Here is a 25,732-nt window from a genome sequence, read left to right as displayed (position 1 = left end):
AACCCCTTCCCACAGGATGGGGAACCCCATTACCTCCAGGGTCAAGGTGGGGTTGTCCAGGATGACGTCCCGCTCCACCACCACCTCAGACTCATCTGGGACCTTGCACACCGCTGTGATCCGGATCATGTTGTCTGACTTCAGGTACTTCTCATACTGAGCGTACGAGATCTTTATGGGATGCTCTGCCTCTGGAAGGAGAAGCCAGGGGATCCGAGTGAGGGGGAGTGGGGATGGCTTCTGAACCTTCCTCAGAACAGATGCCAAGCCAAGGCAGGGTGAGCTGGTGGGAGGATCTGCAGCCCCGGGCTTGACTGAGCCCTCCTTGGGCCAGGTCCTGTGGGAAGCATCCCCCGGTCAGGGTGGGCTCCAGAGCAGGGGGCAAGGAGGCCCCAGGACTCTGTCTGGCTGGGCAGATTCCCAGGAGGATGGGCTCACAGGGGCTAAAGATACCGCTGCTTCCTCCCCACTCCGAAAAATGTTGGAGGGCAAGTGTCCTTTTTTTTAAATTTTTTAAATTATTTGTAGAGATGGGGTCTCTCTATGTTGTCCAGGCTGGTCTCAAACTCCTGGACTCAAGTGATCCTCCCACCTTGGCCTCCCAAAGTGTTAGGATTACAGGCGTGAGCACTGCTCCCAGCCACAAGTGTCCTTCTGAGGGGCAGTGGAAGAATACAAATGCCACCTGATTGCCAACAACAGTAGCAATCATGACAGTAACACAATAATAGGTAGGAAGGGAAGCCAGGGTATTGGCTAAACAAACGCTTAGGATCCTCCCCGTCATCTAATAGCCTGGGGTTCTACTGCCACAGCATCCCTTTCATTCCTCTGGTCTGGTCTCTAGTTCTTCTAAATCATCCACACACCAGCCAGACAAAGCTTTGGAAAGCTGTTTTTCGTTTTGTTCTGTTTTGTTTTCTAAATCACTCTTCTTCTGTGTCACATGTCACTTCAAAAATCTTCCGTGGCTCCTCATTGCCTTAGATAAAGTTCAGACCCCTCAACCTGGCCCTGCATCACCTGTCCCTTAAAAGAACCTTCCACACTTCTTGTTCTGCAGACAAAACAGGCACCTTTTCGCCCCCATATTTTGACTCACATGGTTCCCCCAGATGGAAATGCCTCCCCTGGCTTCTCTCCATGCATCCGGCTCCTTCCCCACGCTTTAAGTCCTCTCTTCTGACCCTGTGGGTCGCGGGGCCCTTTCCCTACCCTGATGGGCTTAGGTGCTCCCTTCCCTCAGGCTATCATGCTGGGTGGCCTGGGGGTGCCCCAGCACCCACAGTATTACATACTCTTGTAGGTAAGACTGTGAGGAGGAAGCTGCCTCTGCTTTTAGCACTGAAGGAATTTGCCATCCCTGCCCCACATGTGGAGAGGACAGGCCCTTGCATCAGCTGGTCCAACCCTCACCGTCAGTGACCTCCAAGGTTCAGAAAGGGAGGGAGACTTAACCAGGGTCATCTAGCAACTACTTGGCAGACGACCAGACTCTAAGACCACTACACCTGCCTTCTCTCTCTTTTCCATTCCATTCTGCAAAACGGTTTGTTTGTTTTTTTTTAACTATTTCCATCCTGTGAATTTTTTTTGATTTCCAAAATTAGCTCTTTTGGCCAGGCATGGTGGCTTATGCCTGTAATCCCAGCACTTTGGGAAGCCAAGGCGGGAAAATTGCTTGAGGCCAGGAGTTTGAGACTAGCCTGGGCAACACAGTGAGACCCTATCTCTACAAAAAACTTTAAAAGTTAGCTGGGCATAATGGCATGCCTGTAGTCCTAGTTACTTGGGACTACAGCTACTTGGGAGGCTGAGGCAGGAGGATTGCTTGAGCCCAGAGTTTGAGGCTGCAGTGAGCTATGATCACTTCAGCCTGGCAGACAGAGCAAGATCCTGTCTAAAAACAAAACAAATAAAAACAAACAAACAAACAAACAAAGCCCTTTCTTTGAGTTTCTAAGGTCAATAACAGCCAGGCAGTTGCTTCTGATATTGGAAAGATTTCTGCTAAAATTCTGCCAGAAGACGGATTGCTAGGGGATGCTGCTTTCTGACACGTGTGACACCTCTCAGTTTCTCTGGAGACAGAATTCTTTCAAGATGGGCAGTATAATTAATCAGTTTCTATTAGTTCCTTATGTGAAGCAAATAACCACCCTGCCCTGTTAATCCGGCTTGTAAGTCCAAACTTTTCATCACAGCTTGAAGGATTTTACCAATGTGGGCACACCTGCATTCTAATCCTTCCACAGCACAACCTTTATCTGCTCCACCTTGTTCCCTTCCCATCCCTGCTACCCAAGGGCAAGGAGTCACTGTTCCTCCCAAACGCTCAGACTTCTAAGAAAACCTGTCACTGTTGTCAGGATTCCAGAAGGTCCACCCCCCGTGGCAGCTGTGGGAGGGCCGTGGGCCAAGGCTTAGGGTCCCGTGGTCATTGCCATCCTCCTGAGGTCAAATTTGAAAAGCGATTTGGTGTGGGAGTGGGGGTGAGGTGGGTAAAAACAATACAACGTAGAAAACAGGGGGTGGCTCTGGACTCATTATCAGGAAACCTAGGACCAAGACTCAGCACTGCCACTACTATCTATGATACTTTATCTCTGAAGCAAGTCACAAATCTCTCCCAGCCTCACTTTCTGCTTCTATAAGATGGATACTGAAAATCTGCCTTTTTTTAGACGGTCAAACTGTGTGAGGTGGTATATACTTGTAAGGGATATTGTGCCATAGCTATGAACTGCCAAAGCCTCCCTCCTTCCTCCCTTGGGGCGTAAAAGGATTTTGGTTGGCACCACCCTGACATTTGGTTGGCATCACTCTGTTCATAGAGACAGCAACTTCCAAAGCATTAATACATGGCTTAACCACAGGGGCCGCTGGCTGCTCCATTCTTAGCTGACTAACCTGGAGCCCAGCAGACACCCTGCAGCCCCAGAAGGCCATTGGCTACCTCGGATTCGTGGATCTCCTCCAACTGCGGGATGCGTTACCTTCCTCAGGGTCCAGGGACATTGTGGCAGAGTCCTTCCACACTTCATGTACAAGCGTGCCGTTGTAGATGATGGTCCAGGCTGTCATGTTCACTGTCACTGTCTTCGTATCCCTGCTCAGGTTTTTGAGCAGTAGGACCAGGCTGACTTCTTTGCCTACTGCCAGCATGCCAGCGACCTTCAGCTTCCCGATGATGCTGGGCTCCTGTTCCTCCGTTTCCAAACCCATTGAAGACGTCGCGCCAAATGACGCGTTGGGTTTAAGTTTCCCCAAAGCCTTTTGGAACACTTGTCTTTCCTGGTCAGAGCCTGTGTGGCGGGAAAAGACAGAAACATGCCAGGGATGTGATGGCAACCTGGGCAAAGGACAGTACCCTGCCTGGACAGGTGGCCTAGGACTGGTGCTGGCTCCATTGCTGCCCTAGCAGGCATTCGACTTTCGCAGGTCTCCAGCTCGCCTGTCTTAACCGGAGACTCACAGACCAGTTGGTCTCTGGTGCTTTTCTAATCAGCTCTAAATTTCCCAAAATCTGTAGAAAAGCTTTATCAGCACCTGCACACAATTACTATGTGGTTTGATCATTTGCTTGCGTTAATTAGGTTAGATTCCATTTTTTTCTGATAAAATGTCTTTTGTGAGACTTAAAAAACAGATAATTTCAAAATAAATCATAAGAACTGAGCTGAAAAAGATTAGAATACATTCATAAGCCAAATAACAAGGTGATGATTTAGAACTGACTTAATTAAAAAAAATTTTTTGGTAAACCATGTTCTTCTGCCTTGTTTCTAAAGGTGCTTTGAGAGTCAAGGAGTGACATTTTGATCTGTGCCGGTTGACAAGGACTTCCCATGGTCGGTATGGTTCCAAGTTATGACTAGTTGAAATTGTCCAGAGACTTCAGTTTTCAAAACTGCAAAGGCTGGATAAAAAGATGGGTTTTCTGACTCTGACTCAGGCTATGGGCGCTGCTGAGTGTGATGGCGTAAGTAGCCCACAGAGAATGACAGGGATGTACCTGAAAATGGCTCTCAGGGCACACAGACCTGAGTAACCGACTGCAAGCCTCTGAGCCAGGGCTGACTGAGCAGTTCACAAAAGGCTTGACCTGAAGATAGATCTAGGAGAAGGTGTTGACCTTCCAGGAACACAGGTACACAAGGAAGAGTGACCATGTTGACGTCTGCAGACCACACTTACATTCTCCCACCTCCCCCAACAACCTGTGAAATGCTTAAGGCACTGGATGACTTTCTTTTCTTTTTTTCTTTTTTTTTCTCTCTCTCTCTTTTTTTTTTTTTTGTGGCAGGGTCTCACTCTGTCACCCAAGCTGGAGTGCAGTGGCATGATCTCAACTCACTGCAACATCCACCTCCTGGGTTCAAGAGGTTCTCCTGCTTCAGCCTCCCGAGTAGCTGGGATTACAGGTGCCCGCCACCAAGCCCAGCTAATTTTTGCCTTTTTGGTAGAGACAGGGTTTCACCATGTTGGCCAGGCTGTTCTCAAACTCCTGACCTCAGGTGATCCGCTCACCTTGGCCTCTCAAAGTGCTGGGATTACAGGCATGAGCCACTGCACCTGGCCCAGATGACTTATTGTAAGCATTTTACGATACAGCAAGCCCCTTCCCATAAATTACATGTGATTTGCAGAGACTTCAGAGGCCAACTCATCCATGCCTATCAAGTTAAGGCCCTAAGAAGAGACACAACTTGTCCAGACCACTCTGAGATGGACTGGGCCAGTCACCTGCAGAGGCAGAGAGGGGGCCAGTTCCCTGGTGTCTGGAACCCTGGTCTAGGTTTCCTCCCACGCACCCTGCTAAAAAGGAGGCAGGCAGCCAGATTACCTAGGCTGGTAGTTCCTGGTGGGCTGGGTTCCTTCTGATGCCTTCCCATCCTCTAGTCCAGCTGTAAGTTCAACCCAGAGCTGAAGGCAGTGCACGGATCTGAGCCTTCTGTGCCTGGGACCTTGAAGCTGGTGTGTTTGCACAATGAGGCTCGGAGCCTTGATGCCTATATAGGTCACCTGCTGGGTTTACTCAAGACTAAGCTTCCTCCTGCTGTTTTCTCCCTTTGCTGTTGCTATTGCATCAATACTTAGCAACCTATTTTATGAGCTTTTCCTCCCTGGGGCCCTCAGAGAGAAGCTAGAGTCATTAGGTAAGAAGATCTGGGCAACATCAGGCAGGGTGATCTGTCCTGTCGCATAAGGGCTGGGGCATTGCTAGGAGTCCTTCAGGGACCCCCTCCCCCACCCCCACAATGGACCTGCCCATTCTCCATTGTTTAGGAGGTTTGGCTGAGACAGCTAGAGATCAAGGTGTGGGGTAAGGTAAGGAACCCCACAGGATCGTACAGTTATGTAAGCAGCGCCTGCAAAATAGTCACCTTGGGAAATCACCACTGCTATTTATCAAGTCTTGACTATATGCCAGGCATTGCACTTGGCACTTTGTATCTTAGCTCATTTAAATCCCGCTGAAGACAGGCATCGCTCTTCTCATTCTTCGGGTGAGGAAGCGAGGGCTCAGAGATCAGAGGAAACTTGCTCGAGGTCACACAATTATGGCTGGTAGGGCTAGAGTTCACCTTCCGCCCCCGAGTTTTTGCTCCCTGGCCCCCTATGCTTGCTTCTACGTCATAACATTGTTGAAAATACTTGTCCTACATCCCCACACCTCCAGCCCATCTACAGTGTCCTCTGTTGCATCCCCAAGGCCCAGCATGAAGCAGGCACTCAGTATGGGGCTCAGAATATGTTTATTGACTGAGCAAAGGTCTATCTGAGCTCAGTCCTGGGAATGACCTGCAGAGGAAGACTAGGGCCAAACTGAGGCCACCAATCTCATAACCCTAAAATTGTGCCTCCAAATGTTCACAAATATCAGCACCTGGGGGGGCACCCACTTGGACTTGAAGTCAGACTCCATCACCTGCGCTCAGCTTTCCTTTTTTGTAAACTCGGCCAACACCAATAGCCAACCATCACTTAGAGATTCAGGGCTTACTTTGGGGGTACCGTGTGCACCTTTATGAGGATGCTTTTCTTGACCCCTCAGAACCAACTGTGAAGATCAATGGAATGAGCAATTTCAAAGCATTTTAGAAAGTGTGAAATGTTGACCCCATTTAGGAGTGACTGTGGCCTGCAAGAGCAAGCACTAAATTACTTTTGGCTGTTTCTAAAAATGAACTTTGTCTTCAAATGCAGAACTTTTATCATCATTGAGAATGCTCCAAGAGGTGCGCTGCTGGTTTCAAAAGAAACTCTGGGCAGTGAATGTAATTGAGTCGAGGCAGCCTTGCAGCAACTGGCCTTCCAAGGTGACTTTAGGGGGACAAGCAATGTAGCATGCCTGAGATTTCAGGAGCTCAGGCATTCACACCATGTAATCACACCTCATCTGGCTTCTTGGGAGACCTCCAAATGTGCACAGTGCAAGCTCAAGTCTCTGGGTTTCTTTGTCCCTTTCTTTGTTCAGATGGTTTTCTCCCTGAGTTTCTCAGAGGCTAAGGGAGCAGACTGATGGAGAAATCTCTCCCAAAGCCCTTGGGGGCCTTTCATGGGGGCCATGTCTCTCCCTATGATGTTCAGTCACGGTGCTGTCACCCTAGCTGTGTAGTTGAGACAGGGACACAGCTGGAGATGGGCTGGGTTGACAGCCACCTGTGCCCTGCAGCAAACTTCCACTGGCACAACAGCTGCCCATGATGGTTTTGTTCCCTCCAGAAACAGTCCTGGGAGGTGGGTGTTAGGTGCTAGGGAGCAATCGTATCATTCAGGCAGAACTGGCTGCCAGTGCGGGGGAGGTGAGGACTTTTCTCCTCTCCAGCCTCAGAGCCATCCTCCCACAATAGAACCTCTCATGGCACTGCCCCGCCAGCGTCCCTCCTACCTTCTGGGTACTTGTACTTGTCCGTGACGTCCATGCGAGCATTGCTGCCCACCGCCTTGGTGCTGATGTACCTGCCAATGGTGTGACTGTTCACGGAATTCTTCCACTGTTTGCCAGTGGTGTTATTGTACAGCCAGGTGATGCGGTCGGCATTAACCTCCGCGAAGATAAAGGGCATGTCGAAGTTCAGCTGCACATCACCCTCTCGAACACCAATGACCGAAGCAGGGCCGCACTGGAACACCCCTGGAGGCCAAGATGCAGAGGCTGGATATATGCCAAGGCCACAGCCTGCCCAGTGCCCGATTCCCCAGGGCCTTCCAGGACCACTGCAAACCCCTGCCTCTGCCCCGCCCAAATTCCTTCACCCCTGACTGTGTGTCCCACTCATTTGGCATTCCGCAGAGACCCTCCTGGGCTATGATTCTCTTGCTTGTCGAACTCAACCTCTACATAAGACTACACAATTCCGCATTCCGGGTGCCTAATCCATGCTGACCCACTGTCCTTGGTCTGTTTCCTAAAGAGGAAAGTCTTGCTTTCTCGTGCTCAGGGTGGCTGCCTCTTTTCTACCTCTGCAAATCATTCTGGCCTAGAAGCTCATCACCTTCCTATTCCAGGAAGACTTCCCTGAACAGGCAGCCTGCAGGGACCTCTTGTTCCTCTGAGCTCCCAAGCCTGACCATTTCTTCCCTCTTCTTAGCACTCAGCATAGGAAGCTTAGATAGATAGATAGATAGATGTCAGTGACTTTCAACTTTTTTCACCACAACCCCTAGAAAGAAATACATTTGACATCTTGGCACACATATGATACAGAAACGAAAGTTTCACAGGACAATGGTCTTTAGTCTAACTATATCTTTTTTTTTTTTTTTTTTTTTTTGAGATGCAGTCTCGCTCTGTCGCCCAGTCTGGAGTGCAGTGGTGCAATCTCGACTCATTGCAAGCTCCGCCTCCCGGGTTCACGCCATTCTCCTGCCTCAGCCTCTCTCAGTAGCTGGGACTACAGGCGCCCGCCACCACGACCGGCTAATTTGTTTTTTGTAATTTTAGTAGAGACAGGGTTTCACCATGTTAGCCAGGATGGTCTCGATCTCCTGACCTCGTGATCCACCCACCTCAGCCTCCCAAAGTGCTGGGATTACAGGCGTGAGCCACTGCGCCCAGCCTAGTCTAACTATATCTAATGAGCCTTGATAGTTTATGTTCTTTTCCCTGCTTTCCGTTCCATTCCATTTCATTTTCTTTTCCTAAAATGATGGACACAGCCCACTAACTAGATTTTATAACCACTAATGGGTTGCAATGAAACTTTTGGAAAATTGTGGCCTAGCAAATGTCTCAGTTACTCCAAGCCCCCAAATCTAGTAACGTGCACTGATTCTGGTAGAGGAGCTAGGGGTTGGGGGTGCGGTAAGACTTAATTTTTATTGTTAGTCCTTTTAGAATAGTTTGAATTTTTTTCAACTACATGCACATATTACTTCATATATCACATTTTTTTTTTTTTGTTTTTAGATGGAGTCTTGCTCTGTCTCCCAGGCCGGAGTGCCACGGCATGATCTCGGCTCACGGCTTTACCTCCGTTTCCTGAGTTCCAGCGATTCTCCCACCTCAGCCTCCCAAGTAGCTGGGATTAAGGCATGTACTATCATGCCCGACTAATTTTGTATCTTTACTAGAGACGGGGTTTCACCATGTTGGTCAGGCTGGTCTTGAACTCTTGATCTCAACTGATCCACCCTCCATGGCCTCCCAAAGTGCTGAGATTACAGGTGTGAGCCACCACTCCCAGCCCCATAAATCACTTTTTAATGTTTCAAAGAAGAACTGAAAATGAGGGTAACAGACAAGTCATGCTCTAGAGGTCAGAGAAGGGAAGAGGAAAGGCTCCAGGAGAGCCTGGGACCCAACCCCTGATGGGGCAGGAGACAGAGGGAGGCCAGAGGAGGAAGCAGAGGCCCGGGATAGGGATGGCAGAGGCAGCCTGCCTAAGGGGGAGCTTGGTGTGGCAGAGAGAGCTGCTGTGGGTGGTGATCAGTGGAGAATGTGGACTAAACCCCAAGGGCAACAGGGAACCACAAATTTTCTGTGCTGGGAAGGAGAGGCTGCTGCAGTTGGTGAAGGAAAATCATTACTGGCAGAGGAAGGCTGCTCTCTCTGCCCACCTGGCCTGTGCCAAGGCTCTGTGCAGCAACAGTGGCCGTTGTGGGTGCAGGGCAGGCACTCATTTAAACAGCAGCCCGAGCCAAGCAAAATTAGCAGGGGAGATCTATTTTTAAACTATTTTTGTTTTAATCCCATCATGCATTCCAGAGGGAGAGGGCTTTGGAGTTACTTCCCTATGCTGCTGTCCATGGCTGTAAATAACTGTGAGGCTCATGGCTTAGAACCACACCCAGAGAAGTTACCTTGGCTTCTTTCCTGCGGGGTAGCATCCAACACCTGCCATCCACCGTATGAGGGGCCCAGGTCAGACCTCACAAACCAGCCTTCATTCCAGACATGGAAATTCCTGCAGATAGAACCAGAGACTGCAGCGCTTGCCCAAGACCACACAGCAGATGAGTGGCAAGACAGCACATCTTTGCCCCAACAGTGCAGCATGACAACATGCATCGAGTGAGTTTGCCCTGTGACAATGGTTATGCTAAGCCCTGGTGAGCATCGTCTCGTGGAAATCCTCACAGCACTGTGAAATAGGTACTATTTTTATGCCCGTTTTATAAAAAGGGAAACTTGGGCTCAGAGAAGTTAAGCATCTAACAATGGCAGGGTCAAAATGTGAACCCATGTATGCCTAACTCAAAAGTCAAAGCCTTGACCAGCATGCACCTTTCTAAGGAGCAGAACGAATCCAGATTGGAGCCAGCCACCCAGGGGCAAACCCACACAGCTTCCTCCCTCTGCCTGGCGGGGTATGCTTCTGTGCTTGGTGTTGGCTGAAAATGAATGGGGTTGCTGCAGGAGTGGCTGACTTACCTAAAAGCCACACCGTCTCTTGACTGGGATCTGAACTGAAGAATGACACCTGCCAGTCCTCAAATGTTCTTTGTCTTGTGTCTCAATTTGTAAGCCTCAGTCACCACTCACCCCTCACCAGGCACAGCCAGGTAGCCAAGGTCTTACTCATTCTGTCCCCCAATTCTGCCCTCTTCTCTCCTCTCCACTCCCATGGAAACTACAGTCACACTGGTCTTGGCACTTTCCAGTTCAACATGAAGAAAATATAAGTTCGACATAAATCCAAGTTCTAGTCAACGTGGAAAAAAATATTTCTATACTCATGAGGTGGAAAAGATAGTTCTAAGCAGACCACCCATTTCAGAAAGCATAAAGGAAGAGACTCATATATTTGAGTATGTAAAAATATAGAAGTTACATGTAAACAAACAAAAAACCTGTAGTTCTGTTTCTGGTATGGAGGATAAGCTCAAAACAGATGAATCCTTTTGCATATAATGATAAACTGTGGGGAAAAAATGAAAAACTAGGAAAGACACCTGAGCATGATCAAAGCACTATGATTTTAGAGAGGAATCAGAACGTAGAGGAAGCTGCACTTTTTATGAGTTTGCTCTAAGGAAAGGCCACAGTTGGGGTAAAGTACATGGAGCAAGAACTCGACAGGCAGCCCACAGCTTTCTGATCTGAGGAACCAGGAACAGAGCCTGAACCAACCTGGGTTGCTGGAGAGTGAGGGCGGAATTCTGAAAAGAGTCAAGGAAGCTGCCCAAACCTCTAGGTGACCCTCAATCATGCATGGATGAGGCAGACCATGAGCTGTTCGGCTGGAGATAGAAGCCCTGAACTGAGAGCAGAGCCACTGCCTACCGCAAGGGAGACAGTTTGCATGTTGAGTGACCCAAGATAGGCAGCTGAAACAAGAGAACAGAATTCAGACACATCCAGCGTCTGGGGTATGAGCCAAAATCACTCAACAAACAAAGAACCAGGAAAATGTGGTTTATCCTCAAGGGAAAAGATAATCCACAGAAACCCACCATAAAATAATCCAGATGTTGGAATTGTCAGACAAAGACTAAAGCAGCTACTAGAGCGAGGCTCAATGAAATAAAGGAAAATATGCTCATAACTAATGAAAAGAGATAAACTTTGGGCAGAGAAATAGAAAATATGAAAAAAAGAACCAAATGGAAAAATTTTAACTGGAAAAAGGACAAGTATCTGAAATTAAATGATAAATAAACTTAATAGCAGGATAGAGATGACAGAGGAAAGAGTCAATAAATTTGAAGAGAGATGACTAGAAATTATCCAATTTGAAGGCAAAGTGAGACAAATGATTGAAAAAATCAATAAAGCAGAGAAAATATATCCAACATACATGCTAGATAGAGATTTACTGTATCAATATAGTAAATTTGTACTTACAAATTGATAAGAGAAAGCATACTTTCCTCAAACCAAGTGATGAAAAAATACGAAATAGAAAAAGAAAAACATGCCCATAAATAGCAACGAGCAGTCAATTTTTATAAGAAATACAAATAACCACCAAACATATGAAAATAGTTTTAACCTCAGTACTATTAAAAGAAAATTAAAATGACAAAGAGATAACATGACAGAGATACATAGATGACACCTATTAGACTGACAGAGATTAAAGCATACGGTGATACTCATTGTGGTGCTCATTTCCAGGTGGGAAAACAAACACTGTCATATCCCACTGGTGGGAGCTTAAATTGCTATGACCTTGTGGAAAGCAATTTGGCAATGAATATAAAAACTTTTAAAAATCTACATACTCACTGAGCCAGTAAGTCCACATCAGGGAATTTCTCCCATGGAAAAACTCACGTAAGTGCACATGATGTATATCTAAAGGTGTCCACCGAGGCATTGTTTGTAATAGCAAAAATGTTGGAGCAAAAGTTCATCAATAAGGGAATTGGCAGATAAATGGTGGCAGAGCCATGGAATGGGATATCAAACAGCTGTCAAAAAGGACAAGCAAAATCAATCTAGTACTTACATGGAGAGATGTCTAAGAGATATCATGAAATAAGAAAATCAGTATGACCAAACATCGTGTGTTCACACTCATAAGTCAAGGCTAAGCTATGAGAATGCAAAGGTATAAGAATGACGCAATGGACTTTGGGGACTCAGAGAGAAAAGGTGGGAAGGGGGTGAGGGATAAAAGACTACAAATTGGGTTCAGTGTATACTGCTCAGGAGATGGGTGCAACAAAATCTTACAAATTGCCACTAAAGAACTTATGTAACCGAATACCACCTGTTCCCCAAAAACCTATGGAAATAAAAAAGGAAAAAGAAAAAAACCTATGTGTATATACGTAGATGTATGATAAAGCCGTTCATTAAAAAATTATACATAAAACATTGGAGAAAGTCTACAATAATTCTATTTTCTTAGATATCCACCATTAACAGTTTGGTGTATGTGTTATATATATAGTGCATACAAACTAAGTTTTATGTTACTTATTTCTATAATGTTTTTATTTTCTATCATGTGAATTACTCATTACTTCTATAATTAGAAAATATATGTAAGTTGGATGATCATAGCTAACACAGTGTTAACACAGACAGTTGAGTCCTGTGTTATTGCATATATTAACTTATTTAATCCTTACAACACCCTAAAAGACAGAAATAATTATTATTCCCCATTCAACAACTCTGGAAACTGAGGTTCAGGGAAGTTAAGTGACTTGAGAAGGTCTTACAGTGAGTAATTAAGCAGAGTAGGATTTGAATCCAGGCAGCTGGGGTTAAAAAAGGGAAACAGGTTAACAGTAGATTCCATTTTATGTAACCTGATTTTACATAGGTTCCATTCCATATAATAGAATATGATGCACTTATGATGTATTTGAAATGATCTTATTTTTGAAGATTTTTTAATGACATAGGGAGAATGCTTATGATATAATGTTTAGTAAAAAACACATGACTAAAACTAATGGTGAAGTGATTGGTTTCGAGGTGTGGGAAAAAGTGGGATGTATCTATTATATGCTCTGTCTTCTACTCATGTCTTGTAAAATGTATCATCCCAATTCTGTAAATAACAATAACTCATAGAGAAAAGATGAATGGAAAACTACCAAGTGTTGAAGATATGTGAATAAGATCAGAAATGATTTTTATTTCTTTATGTATTTTGAATTTTTTTATAATTATTTTTAAAAGGGCATCATAAAAATGATCTCCAGGATCCAGGGAGTCTTTTTGAACAGGCCTTCATGATCGGTTAGAACTCACCAAGGAGAAGGCAAGGGAAGGAATGTGGGAAGATGGTCCTAGGTGGGTGAAAGGGGCAAGGGAGGGATGAGAAAGTGAATGAGAACACCAAGTTTCACATTCAATTTGCTCCTGGCAGAGCACCCAAGGGGAAGGGCAGGCTGGTTAAAAAAAAAAAATTGATAAGTAGCTGTATTGTAATACTTGCTTGCAAGGCAGGAATTTAAGGCAGAGCAGATAACAACTGCATCCTGGTTCCTCCCTCATGCAAAAGCCAGCCCCTTCAGTTACACAGAAATATTTGGGATGTGCATCTTTCCAGTGCCCAGTGGCGCCATGTGGAAATTCCGGTGTGGGTTTCTGGTTGTGTGCCACACTGTCTCCCACCCCCCAACCTCGGGCTCCACTCCTTTCCTGAGGGTTTCAGGAGCATGAGCTCAGGAGAGGACAGTCTGCGGGCATCAGAACTATCCAAGGCATTTATTAAAAAGTGCAGATTTCCGCTGCTCTCATCTTTCCCCACACAAATTAATTCTCATGCAGTCTTTGACGTTTATAAAACACTGCTCTACAGACACCAACTGAGTTATGCTTACCTTTGAATTCACAGAGTTAGGAGACCTTGCCTAGAAAGTCGCCCCAAACCCCGCCCTTCTGTAGGTAACCTCCCATTTGTCCTCCCAAAGTTTGTTCAGATACTACCTCTGCCAAAAAAGCCTTTCCTGACACGCCAAGAGAGTGCCAACAATACCTCTGTGCTGTCTCTGAATCTTGCAAATAATTGATTTCATTGCTACTCCATAATTGCCAAGCTTTTAATGCAGCTGTAAACTCCTCTATTCAGTCTCTAAGGCCTAGTTATAAAACAAAACAAACAAACAAAAACCCTCCTCCAGCACAGTTCCTGCATCTTGTTCCTCTTGGTGCCCGGAGTCCAGTGCAGATGTGCATGGAATCATGTTTGCTGAATTGAGTTGTTTCTGGGCTGAAACCACTCTCTGTCACTTCCTCACTAAGGGCCTAGGAGCCAGTTCAGGATTAGTGGAAGCAGGTATTCAGAGGCAGAAGCCGTGGAGAGATTGCATGAGGAGCCAGGGGCTTGGCTGAGGTGTGGGTGCTGACAGCTGGAGGCACTGCCTGACTTCACCTCCCTGGCAGGGCTGGGCAGTCTCTAGGCACCTTCTACCTCAGAGTTCTGCAAAGTCTACAGGTAGAGTCAGATCTATGACTCTAGAAATTGGGGGATCAAGCCAAATGAATGAAGAAAACAAGCCAGAAAAGTCAAGATAACTTTGGCTAAACTGTTCCAAATCATTCGGCTGCTGCTCGGTGGCTGAATAGGCTCCAGAGACTTCCTTTGCAGTGGCCCTGAAGGAGGACATCTCAAAGAAGCATCCCAAACTAAGCTCCCCCGAAAAGTGTCCTCACTCTGAAGAGAGTGAATACTCCGGAACTGCGTGCCTCTTAAGCCAAACCATTGGCATGAGCAGAGTGGCTTAGAAAAAAATTTACCCCACTGGCTGCTGTGAATCTGATTAAAAGAAAGGCCTAGAAAATGTCACTGAGGTCCCCTGATCTGGCCCTTTGTTTTACAAGTGGGAAATTGAGGTGTAGCAAAGGCAAGGAACTTACATAATGTTATGCGCTTAGAATGTCTACATGTCTCCAGGTGCTTACTCTTAGACAAGTTACTTCTCTCGGGGCCTTTGCTTTCTCATCCATGAAAAATAAATTGGGGATGAAAATAACAATGCCTACGTCATTTGTGAAGACGAAATGTAAGCACTTATAACAGTACCTGGCACACAACAATTGCTCAGCAAATTATTAGTTGCTGCTGTTACTATTACTAAGCACTTCTAATGCTTAATCTCCCTTGATTCTCACATTCTATTACTTTAGGCAAATCTGGGCACGGTTCTAAAGCTTTCAACACTTTTTGGTAACATACAAAGATTCATATCAGAGGTTTTCTGTCCAAACTCCGGTTGCCCTTATAAGAATAGCTTAGTAATTTCACTCCAGGCAGAAACTGGCTCTTGGTTTAGCTCTCCCCTGCATGGGATTCAAGGAGGAAGGAACAGCAGGGCTCCCTTGGGAGGGCTAGCTCCCTTATAGAAAGTGGAGTGGGCTGAAGCTCCTGAGAATTTAAACATTTAAGCTGGCAAAGGACTTAAGAAATCATCTAGTCCTAGACCAACCCTTATATTTCACATATGAAGAAACTTGGGACCAGGAGGATAAATTGCCTTGCGCAAGCCTCACAGCAATTTGGTAGTAGGGCTGGAGCTAGTGCTTGGGACTCCCTGTCCTCATGCCCTCCAGGGCTGGCTCCCCCAACCATCAGCTGTAGGGAATGGTGTAGGGAGTAACTATCAGCTCCCTTGGCTTTCTGAGAAGGTTCAGAAAAGGGGAGAGGAAGGGAGGGGTGACAAGATCCTCAGGAACAGTCAGAGCTTCTGTGCCTGGCCCCCTCCCATGAGGCCACAGAAATGACCACGGAGCCACCCTGGAATGTCTCCATCAGCTCCTACTTGTCCCAAAGTTGATGTTAAGCTGATGTGGGGGGCAGTCTGAGTCACTAACCAGGAGACCTGGGTTCTAATTCTAAATTTAGCTTAAAAGCCTCACTTTCCTGTTTCCAGGACGCCTTCCTTGAGGATTTCCTCTGAGTTCCCGGTATCCCTGTCTGAATCACTTGCCTGGGCATCACACACCATGCTGTGTTGCTAATTAGCCTCTACTAGTGGCTTCCCCACCCCGTGTCTCCTAACAGCACCATAAAAATGCTTTCAGTGGAGGAACTGAGACTTAAGCTTTCCACGTCCCTGCAGTTCCTAATGTACAGGATCATCACAGAAAGGGTATGCCGAGGGGACCCCCAACTTGTCTCACCAACCGTCTCCTTTTGTAGAAGAAACTAAAGTTAGGAATGGCATAGCCCCAGTGATCAGAGCTGGTTGCGATGGGATTTTGGACACAAGAACAAAGAAAAGCCCAGGGAAAAGAAGACACTTATTCATGAGAAGTTGGAAAACAAAGTCTGGCCACAAGTAAGCAATATCATTAGAGAGAAAGTTATGTATGTGCAGATCAAGAAAGAAACTCCTTAAATAAGCTTTCTCTCCCCTAGTAAAACCCCAGAATCCATTGACTCTGGGGTGAGTTACATAAACCTCACTCTCCTTCAGAAGGGAAGGGATGCTTTTATTACTCAATTCGGTTGCTGGCATGGAGTTGTTATTTATTTGTTTTAACAGTGTTTTCCATTATTATCTATTTTCGTTTCATTTTATACCCTTAGTTACATTAAGCACATTTCAGATAAGTTAGATATACTTATTCTGGGAATGATAAGTAATACAAACATTTTATGTAGACTATCTCAAAATTGAACATCTGAAAATAAGATTATATCTGTCATACGATTATCTAGCCATATACATGCATGTGAGCAATTATGTGTGTGTGTAGCCTTTGAAATGGATTAAAACAATAGATAGATGGGTACTTTATATAGATACATAGATATCTCTGTGTATCTACAGATATAGACATCATTGCCAATTGCCATCTGGTAATAACTTGGTATATGATATAACCTTAAACAGTTGTAACAATGTCTATTTTTATCTATATAATATCTATCTATCTAGTGCTCTATGCAGTTACAGATATATGTCTACACATTTCCTACTTCCAGTGGCATCTATCATTAAATTACGTGTGTGTGTGTATTGATAGTGTGCACATGGCATACTTATGGTTAGGAATATAAATGCCCAAATATATATAAAACATTTTGGCCGGGTGCAGTGGCTTACGCCTGTAATCCCAGCACTTTGGGAAGCTGAGGCAGGTGGATGGCCTGAGGTCAGGAGTTCAAGACCAGCCTGACCAACATGGTGAAAGCCCGTCTCTACTAAAATACAAAAATTAGCCGGGCATGGTGGTGCATGCCTGTAATCTCAGCTACTTGGGAGGCTGAGGCAGGAGAATCACTTGAACCTGGGAGCCTGAGGTTGCAGTGAGCCAAGATTGTGCCATTGCACTCCAGCCTGGGCAACAAGAATGAAACTCCATCTCAAAAAAAATAATTGTCTTAATCCAGAATCCAGAATAAACTCTGAACTTTTGATGTCAACCAAGGTATACAATAGGTGTATATATATATGCTAAGAGAAGATGTGTTGCTTTTCTTATTCTCTTTAAGAAAGTTTGTAAGTCATATGGATTACCTGAAATGAAACAAATGTATATTTCTTGCTGGAAAAGCGATAGTTTCAACTTGTATATTCTATAGTAGTATAAGGGCCAATGGATCCCATAAATTCAGAGTGAATTTAGGAGCCCTGTCTTTCACTGGGATCAGATCCTTTGTCTGACGGCAGCAAGATAGACCAGACTAGCAGACCGCAGAGCACCGAGAAGAGGTGTCTTGGGTGCTGCTAAGTGTGTAATCAGCATTGCCAGCAGTTCCATTCTACACCCTGTGATGACATGTTACTTGCCTTGCAACACCTGTTTGGACCTGGGTCCCAGAAGGATGGTGAGAGCGAGAAGCCACTCAAATGTGGTGCTCGAAGTTCAGGGAAAAGATGAGATACTTACCATACGCTATCACTACCCTTGTCCAGGGGGTTTCCCATGGGGTCGTAGTACACATCCACACTGAGATTTCGGTCTGTGTCATGAGCTGAGTTGAAGTTGGTGATCACCCGGGAAGGAATCCCCAAAGACCGCAGCGCTGCAAGTCAGGGTGGGCGTGAGGACTCAGGTGGTGGAGATGGTACCTTGGCATAGCCCACTGGCACCCAATGACCCAGCCAAGGCACACCATACCCAAGGTACCTGTGTTGAGGGTCCCAGCAAAGACCCAGCACTGGCCATATCGGACTGGGCTGAAGCCAGATTTTTTCCAAGTTTTGAGGATCTCCACACTGCCGTTCCAGTTCCTTGGGTCCCGGCCACCGGTGTAAGTGCCGCTCCAATTCCCAGCAAGCACACCATTGTCATCATTGCTATTGATCTGGGCAGAAACCCCCCCCCCCCAAAATGAGTCAGCACTAATGCCTTTCCTAGGGAGACTGACATGCAGAATTCAGAGGACAAGGTGGGGAGATGAGGAAGGAAGCCAAAGGCCGTGATTGAACTTTTCTTTGTCTTTCTAGGTGACTTGGGGATGATCATTGTAACACTTAACCCTTAGGGGTATGGAGTGGTTTACGAGTTTAGAGGTGCTTTCCCAAACAGGCCATGTTTGATTGTCCTTGATCCATACATCATTCCTGTGCAGCAGCCTGACATGGGAAACAGACAGCACAGCTTGTGCTGTGGCAAGGCAGGGCACAACTCCAGCTTGCAGAGGACTTCTGGCAGGTAAGAATCCACAGGCTATCACTGCTGTCACAGTCTGCCTGGGAGTCCATGGTTTGAAACTCTTTTTTGGTGTATGGTCTTGCAAAAAGATCACTTTATTTATTTATTTTTATTTTTATTTTATTTATTTATTATTATTATTATTTTCTGATACAGAGTCTCTCTCTGTCGCCCAGGCTGGAGTGCAGTGGCGTGATCTTGGCTCACTGCAAGCTTTGCCTCCTGGATTCAAGCAATTCTCCTGGCTCAGCCTCCTGAGTAACCGGTGTTATGCGTGCCACCATGCCCGGCTAGCTTTTGTATTTTTAATAGAGACGGGGTTTCACCATGTTGCTTAGGCTGACCTCAAGTGATCTGCCCACATCAGCTCCCAAAGTGCTGGGATTACAGGTGTGAGCCACCACACCCGGCCAAAAAGATCACTTTAGAACTTCAGCAACTAACTTCCTCTTGGAAAGAATAAAGATAGAGTATTCCTTTTCTTTCATTCATTCAGCTATTTGTTCATTTGTTAGTTTACTCATTCATTTATTCAATTTAAGGTGAGGTTCTAATCTAAGTGACACAACCAAGAGGCAGCCTGGAAAGATCACTGGACTAGAAATTGAGACCTGAGTTCCATTGTCTTTTAGGGACACACTTGGAAATATTTACAGGTGAAATTATGACAAATGTGTAATGTCTAAGATTTATCAAATCATCTGTGAAAGAGAGGGTCGCAGATGAAATGACACCAGCCTTGAAGAGGTAATTGCTGAAGCTTGTGATGCAGACACAGGAGTTCATTATGCTTTTCTCTCTACTTTTATGTAGGTCTGAACTTTTCCATAATAAAAGTTAAAAGAGAGAAGGAGACACTGAGGTTACAAGCCCCACCTTGCCACTTGCCAGCTTGATGATTGCACAAAGGTCTGTTCACCTCTCTAGGCCTTAGTTCTTCACCTTCCAATAGGGAAGGGAATTTTCAAGGGAAAGTTAGGACAAAGGCACTCTGAGGTGTCTTTTGTAGTCAAGGGTCAGGGTTTATGAAACTTTGGCTGTCGTTTATCTGAACTGTGCAATGAGAGGCTGGACCAGGATCTCTGAGGGCTCCTCCAGCCTGTGTGTCCTACCCCTTCTCCTTGGAGTGCCTGTAAGTGGCAAGGCCTATGAGAATGGACAGTCTGGACACAGAGGGATCCTTGCCCAGGACAGGCCATGCCCAGCCTTGCCAGCCCCTCAGTGCAGTAGTGAGCTCTGCACCCCTTCCAGGAGGTCCTGGGCTGTCATGGCAGAGTCAGGCAAGACAGGGCCTCCTTAGAGATGGAAGGTTGCGCAGCCCTTCCCCATCTCCTGAGTCACTGGTGCTCCAGCCTCCAAAGTGGCTATCAGCACGGTCATCTCTGGCTGAAAGCTGAGCACTTCAAAGCTCCGCACAGGCCATAATTAGTTCATGGCCCAGCCCAGCTGGGAGGTCTGAATGGAGCATCTGGGAGGTGCAGCTGAGGAAATTGGCTCCACGATAAAGTGGTTTGGCCCTGGGGTGTGAGTGAGTCAGCAGCTGCAGGAGCCACTGGCCTCACCCACTCTCTCCTAGGCCAAAGAGGCTCAGCTTTCTAAGTCACCAGGGCTTTAATCCCACCTCTTCCAGGCCATTTGGTTTCAAGATTCTGCTCCAGGCTCACTTCCTCTCCATACTCTCCCTCGGCTACTAAGTTCCCTGGGCCCACCTTACTCCTTTCTTGCCAGGCTCAGTCTAAGACTCAGCTCTTTCCAAAAGCCCTCTCAGATGCACCCCGGATATTTATCATGCAGCTGAGAAGTTGTTCACATTTTTAACCAAGTAACTAGCTCGTTAGCATGGACATATCCAACTCAAAAGTCAAGAGATCAAGAAATGCCTAAACCATGAACCATAGAAATAAATAAATAAAGGTTACAGGATTTCTGGGTAATTACTTAGTTTAAGAGGGTTAAAGTAAGGAATTCACTTTGACTTTTCGCCTTTTTTTTTGGAGACAGGCTCTTGCTGTGTCACCCAGGCTGAAGTGCAGTGGCGCAATCACAGATCACTGCAGCCTGCAACTAACGGACTCATGCAATTCTCCCAGCTCAGCCTCCCAAGTAGCTGGGACTACAGGCATGTGTCACGATGCCTGGCTCCTGTGTGTGTGTGTGTGTGTGTGTGTGTGTGTGTGTGTAGATGAGGTCTCACTATGTTGTCCAGGCTGGTCTCAAACTCCTGGGCTCAAGTGATTCTCTGCCTCAGCCTCCCAAAGTCTTGGGATTACAGGTGTGAACCACTGTACCCGATCACGACTTTTTGCTTTTTAACTTACAACTTTTGAGCAGGTTGATCTAGGTTTAGATATTCTGGATGAATATTTTTGGAAACAGGGTCTTGCTCTATAACCCAGGCCTGAGTACAGTGGTGCCATCATAGCTGACTGTAACCTCAAGCTCCTGGGTTCAAGTAATCCCCCTGCCTCAGCCTCCCGAGTAGCTGGGAATACAGGTATGTACCACCATGCTTGGCTAATTTTTGTTTGTTTGTTTGAGATAGGGTCTTACTCTGTCACCCAGGCTGGAGCGCAGTGGCATGATCTTGGCTCACCACAATCTCCACCTCCTGGGCTCAAGTGATCCTTCCACCTCAGTCTCCCAAGTAGCTGGGACTACAGTCACATGCTACCATGCCCTGCTAATTTTTTTTGTTGTTGTTGTAGAGACAGGGTTTTGCCATGTTGTCCAGGCTAGTCTTGAACTCCTGGGCTCAAGTCATCTACCCACCAAAGTGCTGGGATTACAGGTGTGAGCCACCGTGTCTGCCTATGCCTGGCTAGTTTTTTTTTTTTAATTTCTGTAGAGACGAGGTCTCACTACGTTACCCAAGCTGGTGGCAAACTCCTGGGCTCAAGCCATCTTCCCACCTCCATCTCCCAAAGCACTGGGATGAGAGGCGTGAGCCACCACGCCCAGACTGGATGGAGACATTCTCTACACAATGAGTGCAGAGCCATAGATGCCTTCTAGGGGATCTAGCTTGTGTGTGTGTGTGTCTGAGAGAGAGAGAGTGTGTGTGATTGTGTGAGTGTGTGTGTGTTTGTGTGTGTTGTAGGGGCACAGGCCTTTTCCATGGAGGCCTTGTTCTGGTCTGACTTGAACGCCGTGTGCCTTGAGCAAGCCACTTCAGCTCTCCAAGCTTGTTTCCCCATCTAGATTATGAATGAGGCAGCCTACCATCTGACACTCTGGGCTGTGCTCTGGGCTGTGGAAGAGATGAGTTAGGCAAAGGAGGTCACCACCTCCAGCTCAATCAGGGTCTCGCTTCCTTTCCCAGGAGGCCCAGTGATGGAGCAGAGCCTTAGCTTTGCATTCTCCCATCCTTGGCAGGCACTCAAAGAGCAAGCTCCCTTTTCCTCTGAGAAAGGCTTCATGATGTGGTGGAAAGGGCTTTGAAGCTGGCTGGACCTGGGTCTGGCTCTGCTTCTGCCACATACTCACTGTGTGCCTCAGGTAAGCCCTGCAACTTAGAGGGGCCTTGTGCTCCAAGTTAGTAAAATGTGGATGGTTCTAACCACCAGCTGTAATTGGTGAGGCTTTAATGAGATGACATATATAAAGAGTGTGCGTGCCTAGCCCATAGGTGGTGTTCAATATATGATGACAACTAGTTGTGATCGTTTTCCTGTTACTCACCATGGCACTCAGCACCCGGCCAACGTATTTGGGGTCATTTCTGCGGGCCACATCAGTAGCAGCGTCACGGCGGAAATTCAGACTCCTATCCAAGATTGAGAGGCAGATGCTGAGAATGTCTTCTTCAAACTGTTCAGAACGAGACCATACATTACAATTAAAGAAATGACAAGGAGAGTTGGCTCAAGAAGGGAACTGCACTGGCAAGAACCACAGGAACTATCAGATCCTTTGACTCTGTGGCCTCTGGAACTGAGAGCTACTGAGGACAGCCACCATGCCCAGCCCTCAACCCCGCAAACTCATCCAGAGCACTCACTACACACAAGACCCTGTGTATTTCCTCAAAGGCAGCTTTTGAAACAACAACAACAAAAAAGAGACAGAAAAGGATAATCAATAAAAAATTATTAAAAAGAAAAAAGCATAAGACCTTGTGCAAACTCTCTTAAAGTGAATGCATGGGAGGTGGCTTGGTCTAGCCGGCGCCCCGGCTGCCACAAACCACAGGAGCAAGCTGTTTAGCCTGTCTGGCCTCGATTTCTCCATCTGTATAATTAGGCCAAACTCATCTCAGAGTTTCCTTCTAGCTCTGCCTCCCATCCTTTTTTTTTTTTTTTTGAGACGGAGTCTTGCTCTGTCACCCAGGCTGGAGTGCAGTGGTATGATCTCGGCTCATCGTGACCTCCACCTCCTGGGAAGTAATTCTCCTGCCTCAGCCTCCCAAGTAGCTGGGATTACAGGCCCGTGCCACCACACTTGGCCAATTTTTGTATTTTTAGTAGAGACAGGGTTTTGCCATATAGGCCAGGCTGGTCTCGAATTCCTGACCTCAGGTGATCCACCCGCCTCAGCCTCCCAAAGTGCTGGGATTACAGGCGTGAGCCACTGCACCTGGCCTGCCTGCAATCTTGAGCATGTTATTGAGACTCCTGGAGAACTAGTTATAAAAATAAAATCTCTTGCTAAAGTATATGTATTTGAAGTGATTTTCACAAAATAAGACTTAATTGAAGTCATTGCTTCTCAAACTGAGAAGGCCGAGCTCCTCTTGCCTTAGGTCTTTGCATTTGCTTTTCCTTCTGCCTGATGCTCTTTCCCAAGATCTCTGTCTGGTGCCCTCATCTCCTTCAGGTTCCTGATCAAAGGCTCCTTTCTAAGTGAGGCCCTCCCTAACCATGCCATAAAAAAAAAATAGCCTCTCTTCCACTCCTAGGTGCACTCTATGTCCTATCCTTCTCTTTTTTCTTCCTCCCAACTTGCTCCAGTTGACTACAGACAGGGTCTGTAGATGGTCCAAGCACACATCTTTCTGATATCCAAAGCACCCCGCCCGAGGTGCTTTATTCTAATGCCTTTGTCTGGCGGATAAACTAAAAGGTGGAGGGCATCCTTGAAAGTTTTCTAAACTGACCAAATCTGAGAACTCTGTAGACTCAAATGGGGATCGCTGTAATAAAGGACCAAAAGGGTGTGGCTTGGAAAGGCTGAGTGGGCACACTAAGGAAGTGTCATCGCATTGTTACATGGAATGAAAAACAGAAGCTACATTACTGTCCCCAGTGTCTCTAGGGGGCCTTATATTTATTTGTGCATCCTGGCACCAATACTACTTCATCGCATCAATTGAGTTATGTGTGTGTTCTGTCTTGCCCACTAGATTGCGACCCCCTCAAAGATGGATCTGTCTTATTCATCTCCTTTATCCTTAGTGTGGATCCCAGGGTCTGACGCATAATAGGTGGCCAATGAAAGTCTTCTGAATACATGAACAAATAGAAGGGCAGGCAGATGGACAGATGTGGGACTTCCCATTGATCTGTGGGGCAAGCTGCTGAGCTTCTTGGGTAACAGGGACATTACCCTTAGCTTCCTTATGACCCTTTTACCTGTCCAAAGTTCCAGCCAATCATGCCAATTCGGTTTGTGCTTCCCACAAAGATGATGCCGGCATCTTCCTGAACATACTCTTCTCTCTCAGCGTGGTTACCCATAAAGACGCTATCCACTATTTGATACAAAAAGCAGACACCAGGGACTAGAATCCTCAGAGGACTGTAGGGATCGTCCCTCCTCTCCTCCCACTCCTGAACCGGCCTGGGGGTTGGAGCAAGCCCCACCTTTAGCCGTCCCCTGACCCTTGGGCTGTAACTCTTCCAACTCCAATTGTGGGAACTATGAGCTGGAAAGAGAAGCTAGGATGACCCGAGGGTCTGAAAATGAGACCCCAGGGATAAGACACCTGCTCTTTCTGGCAGAAAGCTATCTCCATGCTGTGGAATTATACTGTGGTATTGTCCCTTAAAATGAACCATGCTATGCAGTTTGTAAAAGCTCAATGTGATCTCCACAATATTCCCAGAAGAAACAGCAGGATGTCCATTTAATGGTGAGGACATTGGGGCTTGGAGAGATAGAAGGACTGCCCACACTCAGACAGCTGCTTAAGTGTCAGAGCTCCTCATTTCTAGCTTCTGCGCCCTTTCCACAGCCCATGGACTTTCCCTAATCAAACTTGAGCCTGTGAAGATCATTTCCCCCATCCCCTTTTTCTTTTCTAGCTTAGGCCAGGGCTGAGAGTGTGGGTGGCTAGACACCTACCATTCAGCCAGGGGTTAAAAAGCAGTATGAACGTCCCAAGTTTCACAGAGGAGATGCCGCCCTGGGAGAAGATCTGGAGGGCCATTGTGTACCGTCCTATGGGTGCGCTGGCAGGACTGGAGATGCTGATAGTCAGAGTATTGCCATTGCTGGCCTGAAGCACCGCACTCCAGCCACCACTACTGCCATTGGAGAGTGGAAACACAGCCTTCGTCATGGCCGACTCTGAGGGGTAAGGCCCTGTCAAAGAAGACAGAGGTTGAGAAAACCAACAAGCACTGGTCAGACTGTGGAGAGACCAGGTTCCAATACAACCCCCCTCTGGGGGACATGAGCCAATGAAGCGCCATATTCTACCACTGGAAGTAACTGGAACAAACATACAGGCCAGATCCCTCTTGATTTGAGGATGGTGACTCTCAGGCTCAGAGATGGACAGCAACTTGCCCAAGGCCACACTGAATCAATGACAGAGCAAGGCTAGAGCCCAATGCCAGTGGCCCCAGTGTGGTCCCCATCAGTCCTTGAATGCACAAGGGCTACTCAAGTATGTGTGTGTTTGGGCAAGGAGGGGAATGAGCAGGTACCTGTGGAGACAATGAACTCCAGTCTTTCGTTAGAGCCAAGGCCTTTGTTCATGATCATTAAGACCTGGAAGTTTTGGCCTCTCCGCAAGATGAGCTCCTGGCTGGAGAACCTGTCTGTGTGATGCGCTTGTCGGTTGAAGGCCGTCTGCCAGTTGATACTCTGGACTCCTAGAGCTGTGAGGCAGAAAGGAGAACCTGAAGTCCTAGGAGGCAAGGGATGGTGGTGTGGGGGAAGGGTGTAAGTTACCAAAGAGCAGCTTTGGGGTGAGGCTTGTCAAGGGCAGAGCCAAATTCCTAGAAAGAATCACATTAAAATCCAAAGACCTTGATCTTGCATAGCAAGAACATC

The 25,732-nt window shown here is 46.6% G+C and overlaps 1 protein-coding gene across 4 annotated transcripts in view; it reads right to left on the bottom strand.

Annotated features, from left to right (window-relative positions):
• TGM3 (transglutaminase 3) overlaps positions 1–25,732 on the bottom strand; it is a 133,003-nt gene that overhangs the window by 5,734 nt on the left and 101,537 nt on the right. For all 4 annotated transcript variants that reach the window (XM_034947328.3, XM_063600982.1, XM_063600981.1 and 1 more), the window contains 10 exons: positions 25,384–25,557; positions 24,797–25,036; positions 24,085–24,203; positions 22,196–22,324; positions 17,990–18,167; positions 17,750–17,885; positions 9,310–9,413; positions 6,896–7,141; positions 2,997–3,305; positions 34–191 (listed from right to left, as the gene is read on the bottom strand). In XM_034947328.3, coding sequence (XP_034803219.1) covers positions 34–191; positions 2,997–3,305; positions 6,896–7,141; positions 9,310–9,413; positions 17,750–17,885; positions 17,990–18,167; positions 22,196–22,324; positions 24,085–24,203; positions 24,797–25,036; positions 25,384–25,557 — 1,793 coding nt within the window. The remainder of the gene's footprint in view (positions 1–33; positions 192–2,996; positions 3,306–6,895; positions 7,142–9,309; positions 9,414–17,749; positions 17,886–17,989; positions 18,168–22,195; positions 22,325–24,084; positions 24,204–24,796; positions 25,037–25,383; positions 25,558–25,732) is intronic.

Source organism: Pan paniscus, chromosome 21 (assembly GCF_029289425.2).
Source record: "Pan paniscus chromosome 21, NHGRI_mPanPan1-v2.0_pri, whole genome shotgun sequence".
Taxonomy (NCBI): domain Eukaryota; kingdom Metazoa; phylum Chordata; class Mammalia; order Primates; family Hominidae; genus Pan; species Pan paniscus.
The sequence above is the reverse complement of the archived record's forward strand: the minus strand, read 5'-3'. Positions and strand labels throughout refer to the sequence as shown.